Source organism: Thermobia domestica, chromosome 8, assembly GCF_964235325.1.
Source record: "Thermobia domestica chromosome 8, izTheDome1.hap1.1, whole genome shotgun sequence".
Taxonomy (NCBI): Eukaryota; Metazoa; Arthropoda; class Insecta; order Zygentoma; family Lepismatidae; genus Thermobia; species Thermobia domestica.
The window spans coordinates 11,351,317-11,367,611 of record NC_137461.1 but is presented as its reverse complement, the minus strand read 5'-3'; the positions used below and the strand labels follow the sequence as shown (position 1 = coordinate 11,367,611).

General features: G+C 34.7%; 1 protein-coding gene across 1 annotated transcript in view; it reads left to right on the top strand.

The window, feature by feature from the left end:
- The window catches only part of LOC145691585 (phospholipid-transporting ATPase ABCA3-like), a 159,315-nt gene that overhangs the window by 46,675 nt on the left and 96,345 nt on the right, over positions 1-16,295 (top strand). The window contains exons 9-10 of the mRNA XM_081766991.1: positions 330-397; positions 6,390-6,499. Coding sequence (XP_081623117.1) covers positions 330-397; positions 6,390-6,499 — 178 coding nt within the window. The remainder of the gene's footprint in view (positions 1-329; positions 398-6,389; positions 6,500-16,295) is intronic.

Genomic DNA, 16,295 nt, shown 5'->3' with positions numbered 1-16,295 from the left:
ACATTGGTACGCGTTACAATGTGGGCCTACTGGCTAGTATGCAAGGTCGTTAATTTATATTTATTCTCTTGTTTCTTTTCATCTGGGAAAATATTGCACTTACTACGAGAATTCGGGTTTTAGGACAAACATTCTGTCATCCTCTCTCTATCAGGGCCACAAGTATAAAACAATTCTTTAAATATCACCTTTATTTTAAGCACATAAAAACGAAACAATAATAGTGAATAACTTGTCCAAATTAATTACATAAATGTGCCTTAAATTTTGGTGTAATGACATCTTTGGAAATGTATATATATATATATTTCAAATCTATGTCCTTCCAGGGCAACAATGGAAGCTGCTAAAGAATTGAATGTGGAGGAGAAAGAAGTTGATTATTCAATATGCGAGGGTGAGTTAAAATTATTTGTAAGGTTGAATTATTTCTAGTGTGAATATTCCAACTGTTTTAGTTGTATTGTGTTATTTCAGTGACATTTAACATAATGGAAAAACAACTGATTCATTTACTTGTTTGCTAAAATAAATAGAGTTTTCTGCAGATGGAGGTTGTGCTCCATTTATTCTTCGAAATGCCAAATATGAGCCAATTTGCTTATTCGGAACTGTACTGGTGCCCCAAACACCATGATTTTCGTGGTTTGTTGATAGAACCACCGGTTGGAAATTCTGTTTCTTTCAGTCATTGAACAATTTCTTGGTGGTATGGGTAAATGCATTTTATGTAACGCGCACTAATCATTCATGTTACTAACATGCAGTTCTAGGCTAAACTTCCTGGTACTCGTAACTTGCTCTTTGTTCACAGCTTTTAACACACGTTCGTCTATAAAAGGTGTTCGTACACAGCAGAGTTGACAAGCAGATATATGTTCATATTAGGGATGACCAATTCCGGAATTTTTACTCTCCGGGATCCAGAAAGAAAAATCGGAAAAAATCAGGAATTCGGAAAATTTCCTGAATTCATAAAAGTTCCAGAATTCCAAAAAATCCTGAATTCGGAAAAAATCCGAAATTCAGAAAAAAGTGCGGAATTCAGAAAAGAATCCTGAATTCGGAAAAAAATCCGGGATTCGAAAAAAATCTTATTTCGGAAAAACTCGGAATTCAGAAAAGTTCCAGATTTCGAAAAACATATTTTTCTGTTTGTAATCCTAAGAATTTCGTTCAGGTGCAAACGAACAAAATTCCTTTTTGTAACCCTAAGAATGTATGATGCAAGTTAAGATCAAACTTACATCCTAAACTATACACTACTCAATCTTTCCATGGTTAATGGCATGTAGCCTAAAAGTACGATTTACTCCTAATATTTAATTTTTGTTTTACTGTGATATTCTCCAGACGTAGGGCATATATAACACCGAGATAAGCAAAATTATATAATGAAGAGAAGCTGTTATGCGTAGTTTTCGAGAAAATCGTGAGAAACAAACTTTTATGCAGTTAAAGTATGCTTGTTCTCAATGTGATGTAATTGATACCTTTTATGCATTATAATTATTATTATTATTATTATTATTATTATTATTATTATTATTATTATTATTATTATTATTATTATTATTATTATTTTATGTAATGTAAAAGAAAAATGTGAACCGTTAAGTGGCACATTCCTACTAGCAGAAAAGTAGGAATACTCTGCAGACTAGTAATAAATAACAGACAACAATAGTTGCAAGAAAGTAAATAAAAAATAAGGTGAAATTGATGAGTTTTACGTCCCACGCATATGCCGGCTACGTTAAAAGAGACGGTGATCCGATTAGAAGAAATGAATGAAATCGTGGAATGAAGAAAGTGGGAGGAAGACGGAGAACCCCAGGAAACCCATGTACACGGTCCAGAAAAAAAATAACTAACTTGGGCACATCAGATACCACATCCACATTGCAAATTACGCTCGCGAGAATATAGGGAAGCATTGAGTCTCTAGCAAAGAGCATGTTGTTATTATGTTCGGTAGGCTAATTTTAATAAGGTGATCCTGATGTCTAAAGTTGGTTAAGTCATATTATTACTCCAAGAACTTACTAGCCCATTAGAAATCTTGGCTAAACTAACTAATATACGTATGTTGCCAGCACAATAGGTTAGAATGATTCAGCCCCTGGTGTGGTAACCACAGTATTTCGTCGCGGGCCCCGCATTTACCAAATTCTGACTACTTGCCCAGCTAATTCTCTACGTTCTTTACCGACCACACATTTTCTAAAGCGGAAAATGCTCCCTAATTGCCTGAGCTCATTACTTTCAACAGATTCACAAATTGGGTACCATTCTATCTACATGAATATTATATTTGTCGATTACTGGAAACCACTTCTTGCGATAATTACCATATTTACTGTACAGTGATTAACGTTTAAACCGAAAATGGTTTATTTGTACCGCTTCCGGTTTGAATATTACATTCATCAGGGAACTCAATTCTTGACTCTGTACATCGTGGCCAAACTTGATTGTAATCGATCAGATAGTCCTTGAGATTTTGTTTCTCTGACAGACAGAATGAATATATGGCTAGAGAGTTTTGGTGAACTACATTTGTTAATGAATGATTATCGAATCAATTCAAGAAGGGAACCAAGAGAACCACGGGAGAATTTTCAAACACAATATTACCCATCGAAAACCCACATGGCCTGTGTTAAAATAACATAGATAGAAATTCTACCACTAAGCCAACAATCACCCGCTTACTAGTTTTATTAATTAATACATTAATGTAAATTAATGAATGCCTGCTTATGTTAATTATTGAGCAATTACATTGTATACTTCATAATGTCAAAAATTATAAATTTGTATTTACTGAATGTAGGTATGTTTACAATAAGCGAATGCTATCAGAATGGTTGTGGAGGGTTTGCTTTCTAGGTTTCCTTCATTGCCTTTCGTCCGCTTACAAAGTAGCTTGCAGTGACTTGGAACACTTGCAGGTGGAAAAGTGATGTTTCAGACATACTGGCGCCATTTGTGTGTGTGAAAATAACATCTTCCTCATAAAGCAGTAAATAACTGCAGTGGCAGTTCTCTGCCTAAGTAATGAGACATGAAATTACAAGATACTAATACATGTTACAGTATATATGCATTGCTTTTTTAACAGCTACTAGCTAGGCATGGCTAATTGAGGACCTTGCCGGACAAAGGGCACATAGAGTAAAAGTGTACTTTCGGGAATGAGCTCTCAAAGTTAAGAGTTGTAATTTATATTTAGTTATAATTAAAGAAACACCTGTGATGAATATTTTTTGGTGGGACATTTCATTCTTTATATGTTAGTGATATTACTATGGTGATTACTGAAAAGTACTTTTAGTAAAAAATAAAAGTTGTAAGACATGTTATGTGCCCTTTTTCCAGCAACCAGTTATCATGTTTGGAAACAAAACACAAGTTTTAAAAGAACAAACTTTATTACAAAATTACATACCTAAATCATAGAAAGGATGTTTTGTTAGGTCTAGTTAGGCCTCAGCGTTCTCTTCAAGCAAACTTTCCAGCCAGTTTTGGTCCTCAGCGGTCAAGTACTTCATCAGACTTCTAACATCAACCATTTTAGCTTGTGACACTTGAGGAAATAGCACTGTTGTTGGTTGAACTTGTGCTAATGTTGCTTTATTAACATTTTTCATGAACTTGAAAGGCGAGTAGGTAGGGATGAAATTGAGAGAACACAATACAGTTCCATCACATTTGTATTTGATCATTACATATTTCATGATAGTGAACTTCAGATGTTTTGAAGTCTTTTGAATGTTTAAAAAAAAAGGTTCAAGGCTCTCGTCCCAACTTTTGATCAGATTTCGATCCATTATTACAGTAAAGGGGCTGGGTTTCTGCCGAGCTTGAACCATAGCTTGAAGCCATGGTTTTGCAGTTCCAATGACCTCTTTCTTTTTTATATGAGACCGAACGAGCCCAAAGTTCCGATCACACTGTGTGAAAGAATGTCCCCTAACTGGAAACAACTGAATTAGTTCAACATTAAACACTTTGCTGAACCAAGAGCAAAACTTAATCATTGTAGCATTGCGGTTCTGTCCTCCCGCAGAGTCTGATAACAAAACAATAGTTTTTACTTGTGATGTTTCTACATATTTTTTAAGGCAATCATACAAAAATGAAGCCACACTGTTCGAGTTCTTACATGCTTGTGATTCCATGAAACAGTAAAAGTAAGACTCGTCATCATTAAAAACATGTACATTGAATGCATATAGCCATAAAAGCCTTTTATAGAATTGGCTGTTAACATTCAGCCTTGGCACCGCGTAGTTTTGTGCATAATCAAATTCACATACCAAAAAAGATGGATCATTTTTTGCTTTTTCAATGTACTCATTTCTTAAAGCTTGTCTTCTCTTATACTTCCTCTGATGAACCTGATACGGTACTTTGATTGGGTCATTAGGATTTCTTGCCAGTTTTTCTTTGCACTCTGTGCAATAATCACATACATCACTTTTAGGTGCTCTTATACCAAATTCATTACTAAACTTAGACTTAAAACACTTAAAATAGTGGGGGTAGCCCATTTTCAAGTTTTCATTAGTTTCAGCCCTATAAAACTCTTGAAACATAGTGTACAACGTTTTAATGTTGAGCTCTGGGTTGTCAAAGTATTTGAGAGAGGTTTTATTACCACTATAATGGCTTAGGCTGTGTGGAATTGATTCAAGGTGCGTCTTCATCAAATGCAAAACGTTCGGTTTCAATTTGTGGGGCCGGTTGGTGTGATGACCTCTCCGTTCTGTAAAGTCTTGTGAATTCAACATTTTTTGTTGGATTACCCTTATTCTTTTAGGACTAACTTGTAGTAGTTTCCTTAAGAAACCCTGACAAACTGATACATTCAAACCACCAACGTTTAGGCTATAGGTCCATGTATTGATTCGGGCCTTTTTGGGATGAATGGCGTGAGTTTTAAGTTCTGTTTTTGTTATACAATTAGAAATAAATGAGTCTTGGAGCTCTTTACCTTGATTATAAAAGAACGAAAATAATTCTTCCTGATGTTCTTTAGTAAAACGAATACAACACTTCTCACTACAACAATCAGGAACATAACCAAACTGTTTGCCACTTACAGTCTTCCCACATCTGTTTACATACATTTCACCTTTAAGTCGATTCACTTTAGCATTTTCACGTTTAAGATTTATATTGTTACTGTATGATTTACGTTTACGTTTAGCTTTTGACTGCTCCATTGCTTTAAATATCTGTTATTTAATAATAAACTTCCTTTATAAATGTAACCTCAAAACAACAGGCAAAATACGTAAACACCACTGTTGTCTGCTGCCGACTATTTCTTTGTTCTTTCCAGCTGCACAGATTCAAAAAAAGTTTTGCCACAGACTAACGAATAGAGATTTTTGTTTGAAACTTTCTGGGCACAATCACAACAACATGGCGGATCGTTTAAAACGATTGCCGGAAAAAGGGCACATAGACCTATGTTCCCTTTGTCCGGCAAGGCCCACAATTCCAGAATTTGTACTTTCGGAAAAATCCGGAAATTTTCCGCTTTTCGGAATTTTTCACAATTCCGTTTTTTCTCCGAATTACGGAATTTTTCGGGATTCCGGAATTTTTTCAGGTTTTCGGAATTTTCCGAAATCAGGACTTTTCCGATTTCCGGATTTTTTCCGAATTCTTGAAAATAAAATTTCCAATTCCGGAAAACAAAACTTCCGGAATCCGGATTCCGGTTAATTTTGGCCATCCCTAGTCCGGACAGTACGGCCCCTGTTTTACAAATGCACTGATATTTTGTTAAATAATATTAGACAAGGAAATTCTCTATTGGAAATTTTCTAAAAACCCTGTATGATGATTGCTGTCTGTTAGTAAGACTTTCTTGATAGAGTAATGCGATATGACGCCAAATACCATCTGCACGAACGTACATGAATATCAAGTAGGCCTGTTTGCGGTTTCATTAACGCACCATGTTATACTTGCACACTGCTACCCGTCGTATTAAACATATGCACCACAGTGACTGCACTATTCCAATATACCGTCTTGAACACAAGCATCACAGGTGTGCGTTACGCAAACTACCACGTATTGGACACCAGTACCGCAGTTAGATATAATAGAGCGCCATCTTGGAGCTTATTAGTTTCAGATAATTACTGCTTCGAAGCTATTATTCCCTTGCCTTCGATGCTTGAATACTATGTCAATATGCAATATGCAGATAGGACCTCTTGGCATATTTTGGTGTTAGAAATCACAAATCACCTCCTCCTCACATTTATTACACACACACACACACACACACACACACATATATATATATATATATATATATAGACTGTGACTTTATCTCTAATAGCAAATTTCTTACTGTTTTGTAGAAGACGCCGAACTCCTGACAGGTCTATCTTTGCAGTGGATGCGTTTTTGTGGACTGACTGCAAAGTACTTTATAACTGTATTTTCTAACCCGACGATGTATTTGAATCAGGTAAGTAATAATAAGAAGGGTGCAATTGAAAAGTAATGTCTATTTGAAACCTAAGTAACTATAAATTGATCTTCCATTAGTTCTGTTGACGACTAATTAGAATAAAGAAAATATGCTTCTAGGCTGTGTTAAAATAAATGTTTTGAGAGAAATGTGACTCTCTTCAGGATTCTGATGTGCAATGTTAAGATAATATTAGATAACAAAATACTCTACGGGAAATACTGAAACAGATTCATGAAACTGACAGTTATGAATGAAATGGAGAATAATAATAATCCTTACGTTTGAATATATTATTTGACTTCCTGTACGATTCAACTCTACGGAGAGAATTACATTAGACGTGTCTTGCTAGAAAATACTTTGTAAAAATTAAGTAAATTTAAGTAATTTGCAAACATTGATTTGATTTAAACGTTGTTGTGTTGATTAACGAATGAGTGATCATATGCATTTTACGATCCTATAAAGGGCCACTAGGCCGATCCCCATTGGATTTGTGATTTAAAGACAGCGATCCTCACAGTATGTATACACTAATAACACACCATAAAAGGAGAAAGAGACATGTATCGTATTATACTAGGAAATGAAGGAAATTAAGTAATTACTAGAAAATATGTGCTTGAAATAAAACAACGTAGTACAATATAAATAGAATAAGTTATACAATTTACTTTGTGCTTGTACATCATATCTTCGAACAATCATTTTCTGTGTCGCATGATGTATTAGTACAAGTCTGTCAGTATTAGAGATCCAAGTGCTCAATTCAAATCATTTTTTTCTGTTTTAAAAGACTTGTCATATGGCAATAGACAATATTATTTAATTACATAATCCTATAAAATCCAAGAGAATGGATAACTCGATACGACACTCAAAAATATAACTATTCTTAAAATGTCTCGTAATTTGTGGACCAAACTTATCATTATGTCTAGTTTCCTTAACTTGAAGTATGTCTTATAACCGACTCCAACAAAATATACAAAAAATGCTTCGCACATTCTTTTCACGTTTGTTTACCAAATCTTAAATCTTGATTTTTCTGCACTTTAACAATAGAAGGACGGTACGGTCAATTTGATCGTTTTTTTCTAACTTCTTCTATTGCTCTTTTCTAACCATTTTACTTAGAAATCTGAAAGTCTCCGCCTTTTTATAATTTATACAGTAGTCTATGTGTAAAACTTATGGATAATATCACGTCCTTAGGGGGCACTATGTCGCAATATCCCCAAAAGAACGAAGCGGTTATTTTAACCAAAACATATTTTATTTGCAATTAATGGTCTGTAATTTCGTTGTGATGGTGGTGTGTGATGTCATTGTTATTAGAATAACACTTTGCGCACGCGAGGGTGTACACTCACACATTATATATAATATGCTTTGTAGTTACTATGATCTAAGTTTCCAGATATAATGAAAGTTGATCACTAGATGTCCTTGTTACTAACATTTCTGACATACTACCTATTCTAAATTTAAGGAATGGTATACCACTGACATTTACAAAGACAGTAGTGATCATACACTGACAGTACATAAATTGACGATGAACAAGAATACAATGCATAAGGCAGTTCGTGTCTCACAAGATAAGAAGAAACCTGTTACTGTACTCTATTACAACAAAACAAAATTTGGTGTCCTTGACCAGATGCTTCGAAAATGTTCTGTAAAATCACCCAGTAGGAAGTGGCCCGTTCATGTGTTTCATAATGTGATGAATATAGCAGGTCTCAATTACGGGATTGTTTATAAGGAAGTAATGGAAAGATATATAAGAACAAGAGAATTCCTGATACAACTCGCAGAAATTTTGACAAAAGCTGAGCATGTACAGGACGAGAATGACAGGTTATCGGATGATGTTGAGCAACCACAGTGCAAGATGAGAAAACAATGCCAAATTCTGCTGTGTAATGACAATAAAATTACGGATGTGTGCAAGATAGTAAGAAGTGTGTATTTGGGAAGCGTGTCGGTAAAATCAGAAAGAAAGTGTTTTGTAAAAAGTGTGTGTTCCCATTGAGTGATCAATTTGAAAGAGAGACTGTGACTGAAAAGTGATTGATTTATGTGTAACCTGTTTCCGTATAGAACGCAAACTGATTGCCATCACTACTCACTAGATATTCTGTGGTAAATGAAAGTATTTGAAAATGTTTTTCAAATATATGTAGTTGTACTCTTATAGTGCAAAACGAAAATGCATATGACTGTTATAATTTTGCAGACAATAGAGGGCATTGTGGTAATCTAGAACAGTTATCTCCAAATTTCCTCTGCAAAGTGATACTTCAGAATTTAGTCTAAAATAAACACACAACGTTAAGGTTTTTAAAATTTATATTCCTTATAGTAGAAATATATAACATATTTGTATATATTACATACTTCTAGTACTGTAGTAAAAGTAACTTGTAGTAAAAGATTTAGATCTTTTAGTTTCTAATTACTTACTATAAAGTAATGAAACCATTAAAATTATTATTAGCAAATTTTAAAATTTTATTCCTTAAAATAATATCACAGAAGATCTCCAATAAATGACGAATAACCCTCTTCCACCTTCAAATATAATGTAGCGGTCAACGTGACCGCTTAGTCATTAGTGGGGAAAAATTGTGCCAGTCCTTCTAGTGTTAGGAAACCTTAAAGTTTGAAAATAAATTTTCATTTCTATTCCATGCCTGAGTTCGTTCAAATGAAAAATCGGGAAAAATATACTAAAACGTTAAAATTCAGTTTACCCAGCTTTCAGCATCATCTCCAGAGTTTTGTGCACGTATGATATTCACAAAAAATATACACATGAGACAAGTGTTTATCGCAAATGCCCCATTGGGTCCAATCAGTGCCAAGGAAATTACTATTTTCAATATTAGTATTGTACTAATTTTGTGACGTTTTTGCACCACCTTCAGAGTTTTGTGAACATAAGAAGTATGGCCACTCGTAAATAGTATAGTAATTATCCCAATCGAAAGGTTGCGTACGACGTAGACGAAGGCGATTATTATGATATTTGTAATTTTACTTTAAGGTGTGCCTAAATTTGTGTTAATTTTATAAAAGAAAATAATATAAATTTCAAGTGTGAACGTCTAACTGTGTTTTATTACAAGACCAATTCAATAAATAACCGGAAAAAATATAAAAAGGCACGAAACATCATCAAAGTTTGTGCCTCTGTTAGTTTTAATGGTGTCATAGAACTATTATTACATTTGCCTGTAAGGCCTCCCTTGTTAAATGGATGCTGGGAGTCAGTGAAATAAGATGGAGACACTCTTGGAGGTTTGCACGAACGTGGAGCAGCAGAGCGTCAACAAATTTCTGAAATTCAGCATCGGATATCAGTACAAAATAGTGAAAGTTACTTGAGTCGAACAAGAGTACGTTGAAACGGGGCGGCACGATTGTTGAAGATTCCTGACGCCCAGGACAAACTGTCAGTGCAGTCAAGGGGAACAATATTGCAAGAGTTGATGAGTTCATATGGAAAAACAGGTGTATTATTATATCAGTTCAAATTAAATCACGCGCAGTTTAAGAGAATCTAAGCCACCATATTATGGATTTTCGTTATTTGAAGATTTGTCGTGAGTCCCCATGATATTATACTACGGCTACAAATAAGCACTTCCGTAACAAAATGATTTCAATGCCTTTGAAAAATGCGTATCATACTTCATCTTTACCATTCTTTGCTATTTACTTTATATATTAGCAGTTGGTTACGCAACATGATTCCTACAACTAATTTTACATTAATGTTACTACAATTGTATAATATTGCGATTGATTTTACTATAGTTCTACAAGGAAAGTTATTTCGTGGTTACCGCGGTAGTTTGGAGTTGAAAAAATTTAGAGCGAAAAGTGGCAGATAGATCATTAGGCTGACCAAATAGTATCATAAATTACGTAAGTACTCGAAAATTATTCTTCAGACATATGTGCTAGTTCTTAAAACTACATGCCATAGTAATACAATTCCATACATGGTCCAACGTAATTTTACTTTTGATTTTATTACCTAGGCACCAGACTTCTATTTCCAATCGCAATAACTACTTGGTACAAGGAATTTTTCAAGCCTGAACAAGAAGAAGATTGACACTAATTTCTTGTGTATTACATGTGTTGTTTGTTTGAAACCTCAATTCCTTCTTACCAATAACCTCACGCGAAATAGTGTTCTTAGAGTACGAACATAATTTTATTTATATTGTTTCTCTCTCTCCTTATCTCTGAGATAATTAATGTTTGGTATATGGTGGAAGACTTGCAAAATATTATATTGTAAAAGTTTTGCGTTTTTTGCGTTGTCAGAGGTCAACAAGGAAAAGAAACATAAAGACAAGCGTTGGAAGAGTTCTGCACGTACTTAAGTTTCGTTATTATTCGTTGGTTCCCTTCATATTGCTTTACTCACGGGAACAGAATATTGTGTTTATTACTTCCCGCGATATATCACAGAAAAATAGTTATCAGAGGTCATAGTGCAGTGGCGTATTTACGATTTTGTTTCGGGGAGGGCCTTGCTAACTTTCGGGGGTGGGCTTAGCCTGAAAATGTGAAAATTCTGCTAAATATTGTGCAGTCGCCCCTTGTCGGTCTGAGAGCTCAGATAATGTACTCATAAATAACGTAATAGGGGATGTTAGAACCGACAAGTTGCGCCCAGGATTTGCAAATATACAACTTAACAAAATGTGAGGTACGGGATCCAACCTGGGTTGCATTTAAATAAAATCCAAGACATACAAAAGAAACAGACTGTGATGTTAAAGGGGGTGAAAAGGGGCAAGAAGCGAGTAACTTTCAGGATAGGTTAATCTACTCGCACTTACTTGCAGGTCTGATTGTTGCCTTCTCGACAATTCCTCCAACAGGCCGACGTCCGTCCATCCTTCTGTTTGGCTGGCTGGTCGTTCAAGTAACCAAGTTTAAGAGTCGACAAAACCCGGACTGAGTAACCAACCTCACGAAGACCGCAACTTTAGTTAAACTTAAAAACTTCTTTTCAAAAAGCAATACATCGTCGTAGATGGCTATCTGGCGTTAGCCGAAACAAAGGTGCTCTATAGGACAGAGCAAGGCTTTCAATCGTAAATTTCAAAATGAAGCTCGCGGTTTACATTCTAACTCGTCCCTCGCTCCATGTCGACTGTCCCTTCCAATAGTCTCTCAATCCATTTTGTCTGGCGTTCCTTCCGGGTTCATGTTCTGGGTTATTCACTCTGATTTGCGTCTCGATGAAAAAAGTGCATGCTCGTAGATTAACCAAGGTAAGGTGATGATAGGAATGCTGACGGGGAAGCAATCTGGTATTTTATTAATTGAAAAATTACAACGTAAGAAATGAATGACAGACAGCAAAGGCAAATGAACTTAGAAAAACAAGTCGATAGGTGATTTAATTTGAAACGAATGATGATGCTTTTGACTGAAATGTTCTTTTAAAATAAAATGTCCCATTGTTCAAAATAAGAAACTTTTCCATATGTCCAAATACACATATCTTCACAATATTTCATATATTTTACTATAGTAAGTAAGATTTTGGGGGGGCTTAAGCCCGGAAGACCCCCCTAAATACGCCGCTGGGAACAATATCTGACCGGTCACCTCTAGGGCGAAGAGTCGTTGGTTCGAATCCTATCCACCACGAGTTTGGGGTGGATAAGAATGTGTTCGTAAGTTTTCTTGCGATTATTACTTTTCCTCTCACTTAATGATTCCAGCGATTATTTTATAATCGTTCTCATTAATAACTCGTCTCCGTTTCGTGGAACATAAAAGTTGAAATCTCATTTCATTTCATTCTGTAAGCTTTCAATTGTAATTAGTTACTTATCTGTACTGTGTTATCATATATGCTAGTTTGTTGCTTGTAATCTTAACTCATGTTCGATCTGCAAATTGACGAATATAAACAATCTCGAGTATGTTCCATAGCCTTAAAAAAACGACAGTAAGCAAGAAGATAATACGCTGAAATTCTTTTGATGTGTAAAGTAGTTTGATAACAGCACTGGTAAATTCTCTCAATACTCATGTAGACGATTATCATCTTAAGTTTGTGCACCTTTGTGCTGAATTCAGTAAAGAATTTAGGTTATTTTACTTGGGAAAATGTTTTTTCATGTGTTAATTTACTCGGGTTTGTCACTGAACGCTTTTGTGCCGTTTCCATTATGAACTTACATACTACAAATTAGCACTTCATCAAATCACTGTGATTGTGTACGGTTGATTTTTTTTTTAATAATGAATAAAATTCACTTCGTATGGTGGGTAGGTGGTCGGAACATGAGAACATCAATTAGTGTATTAACTGAGGCTGGAAACAATTTCAATGATATTACAAATTAGTAGACCAGAACTGTTTCCTTAGATGTTCAAGTATATTCAAATAATTAGTAAAAAATAGACAAATAGTTTACTTTTTGAAGACGCCTGTAATTATGTTAGTTACCTTATTCTTCGTTTCATAAGCAAATGCACTTGAAAATATGGATAGTTTGTTCACTACTCCGTTTCCCTACTAAGCGGCTCACAGTTTTTTTCTAAAACGATATATGATTTAGAAAGATGATGTTCATTGTTTTAAGCACGTGAGTAGCAGATCGGAAATTCAATTTCAAATTTTGATTATGTAGAATGAACGCATAAGCAAAAGGATATGTTGATTGTCATAAGCTAGCTCTGACGTATTTTAACTCAATGAAGGAACAGTGGAAACGACCATTATAAAAGCATCATACTGATTTCAATACCCTTTCGTTAATGAATAATCATGTACTGACATGATGTATCTGTTGTAGGAACAGTTTTTTCTCTGAGTGTTTATTATGATCTGATACAAAGTAGATCCGTCAAGCATTTCTAATTCGGCTTCTTTCGAAACCTAAGATTGTTGTTCTACCTTGAATGACGTACTATGATTCTTTCATTTGTTATTAAAATGTTCATCGAATACTCCAGTTCTTAGCCAATTTAATAGGGAATGAGCCTTGGAACGTCCTACATCACGGCCAATTTTGTACTAATTAAATCTATAATTTTAAAAATATAGGATATTCGCTTTTAACCGACTTCGATAGAATATTATATTCTTTAGATATGGCTGTCCGTGTTCTTTTATATAGAAGTTTTCGCCTTCTCAAAGCTCCGAAAGGAAGCACTACTAAATCCCGGCTTTTTCTATATTTTTCGTCTTTTCTTGACGTCAGAAATCGCCCTTAAGTATTGTTGGTTTTAATACATTGTATATATAAAACGTCCTAGTCAAAAGTGTTTAATTTAAAGATATTGCTATTTATCTTAACAAGTTCCTTTCTCCGTACTGAAAAGTCTTAATTAAGTTAGACATCAGAAGTTACTACGATTAAAACACACATATATTATAGTGTGTACTTATGACGAATTTAACAAGAAATAACGAGTTCATCTATGTTCGGAATATCGATATGTCACATTCCAATTATATTGGGTTGACTTCAGTAAGAAAGTCTATTCAAAATGGACATATGAATGAACGGAATTGTAGAAGCAGCTGTTGGAACATCTTCTAAAACTAGTTTGGAATGTTAGTTGCACTTGTTTGGAATCTTGATTTCAGACCGAACCCTGGTAGATTATACGTTAAAAAAAACTATAAAGAACAATAGATTTGACAAAAATAATATATAAGATACTAATTAGTCCTGGGGAGTACTTTATATATAGATTTACTCGTCAGAGTTATCAATTAAAGAGTCTAGTTTCAACTGCAATAGAGATATAAGTTAACGTGTCAGTAATCCCAATCTTTCTTTTATTCAAAACCACGAGAAGTACTACCTAGACGTTGCTCCCAAGCATCTCAGATGTAATGATATTGTTTGCAAGAAAAGTTACAAATACACTAGGCACGTGCATATAAACATATAATTCTAATATACATAAAGTATTGGGACATCGTACGTTCGCTAGAACAGAAGTCGTGCACATAGTAATATGTAACCACTCTCAGCATATTCAAATTTCTGAACATTATAAATCATAGAAACTATACCAAATAGTATACTAAAAATGGAAAAGGAACCTTACTATTACTTACAATTCCAAAACATTATGACTTGTTGGCAACAAAAATCCACCAACTGAATTATCCAGCATATGTTATTACGCGTGTCAAGTTAGACCAACCACCAACACTGAAACGACCTGAACATATCTCAGAATTTTGGGCTAATTAGTTGCTCTAATCCCAATTTTCGGGTTCTTACTGTTTAGCAGGAAATGAGATTCAAAATAAGCGAGTCTAACTTGATATCAAGCTAGAACCTCCCATATGGTTACAATGGTCCGATCGAAAAAATTCAAATGCCAGAATTATGGGCTAATTGTAGGCTAATTATTTGCTTTAATCCCTATTTTTGGGCTCGTACTGTTTAGCGGGAAATCGGATTCAAAACGGGCGAGTCTAGCTTGACATCAATCTAGAACCTCCCATATGGTTACAATGATCCGTTCCTAAAAATTCAAACGCTCGAATTATGTGCTATTTGGGGGTAATTATTTGCTCTAATCCTGATTTTTGGGCTCCTACCCTTTAGCGCGAAATCGGAATCAAAGTGGGCGAGTCTAGCTTGACATCAAGTAAAAAACCCTCCATAAGATTAGACATCTCGAATCGAAGAAAATTAAACGTCAGAAATATGGGCTATTTATGGGCTAATTGATGTTGTAATTCCGAGTTTGGGGCTGGTACCTTTTAGCAGGAATTCTTTATCAAATTATGAGATTTGGCTTAACTTTTAGCTGGGTCTATAATACTCCGACCAAATAATTAAAACGTAGGAATTATGGGTTATTTGTATTGCTAAATTGTTGCTCTAATGTCGAGTTTTTCTTCTATCTTTAGCAAGAAATCTCAAGCAAGATTGGCATTGATTTTTAGATAAGTTGGGATGATACTTTCCAAGTTGCAGTGAGAAAACATGGATGTTTATTAACTGAAAATTAATTTATTTGCACTCTCCTCAGATGTAAATCTATATCTCTACTAGTAAATCCATGAATTTTTTTCTCGTGTTTATGTTCATTATGTTCATTATGGAAGTAAGTAGTGTATGTATAGAATTTATATAAAGAAATATCATTATTTTTAAAATAATTTTTTGTGCAAAGGAAATGCCTTTTCGCCGTTGCTTGGGGCCGCAGTGGCACAGTTGTAGAGCGTTTAACTGTTGTGCGTGTGATCCCAGGTTCGATCCCAGGTCGCGCCAATTGGTCTTTGTGGTTGACAAACACCATGTGCTTGGGTTTTATCGGTGTTCTGTCATTTCCTCCCACTTTATTCATTCTACTTTTTCATTCATTTGTTATTATCACCGTCTGCCTTAGCTTATAGATCACTCAACATATACACACACAAAAAGGAGGCATTGCATTCGAAATGACCCTGGTAATATAGCTTAAACTTTGCGTAACAATGGACAAATAATAATCAGCAATAATATCTTTCAAATGGTCTTGTGTTTTTTTCTGCACCATGCCTACAGAAAAATGGATTTCTGACTTTACTTTTCCACATTTAACTAGTTTAATAAAAAAATTTCCAACATGCTTGTGAATCACAATCTCTACCCTACTCTTTGAGAACTACCACAAATAGAGTTACGGTTTATGCAATATCTTTATCATAGGTGAGATTACTTGTATATTTCTTGGAAAAGTAAAGAATACACAAATGTTTTAAAAAAATGGAGGTACGGAGAGGAAACGA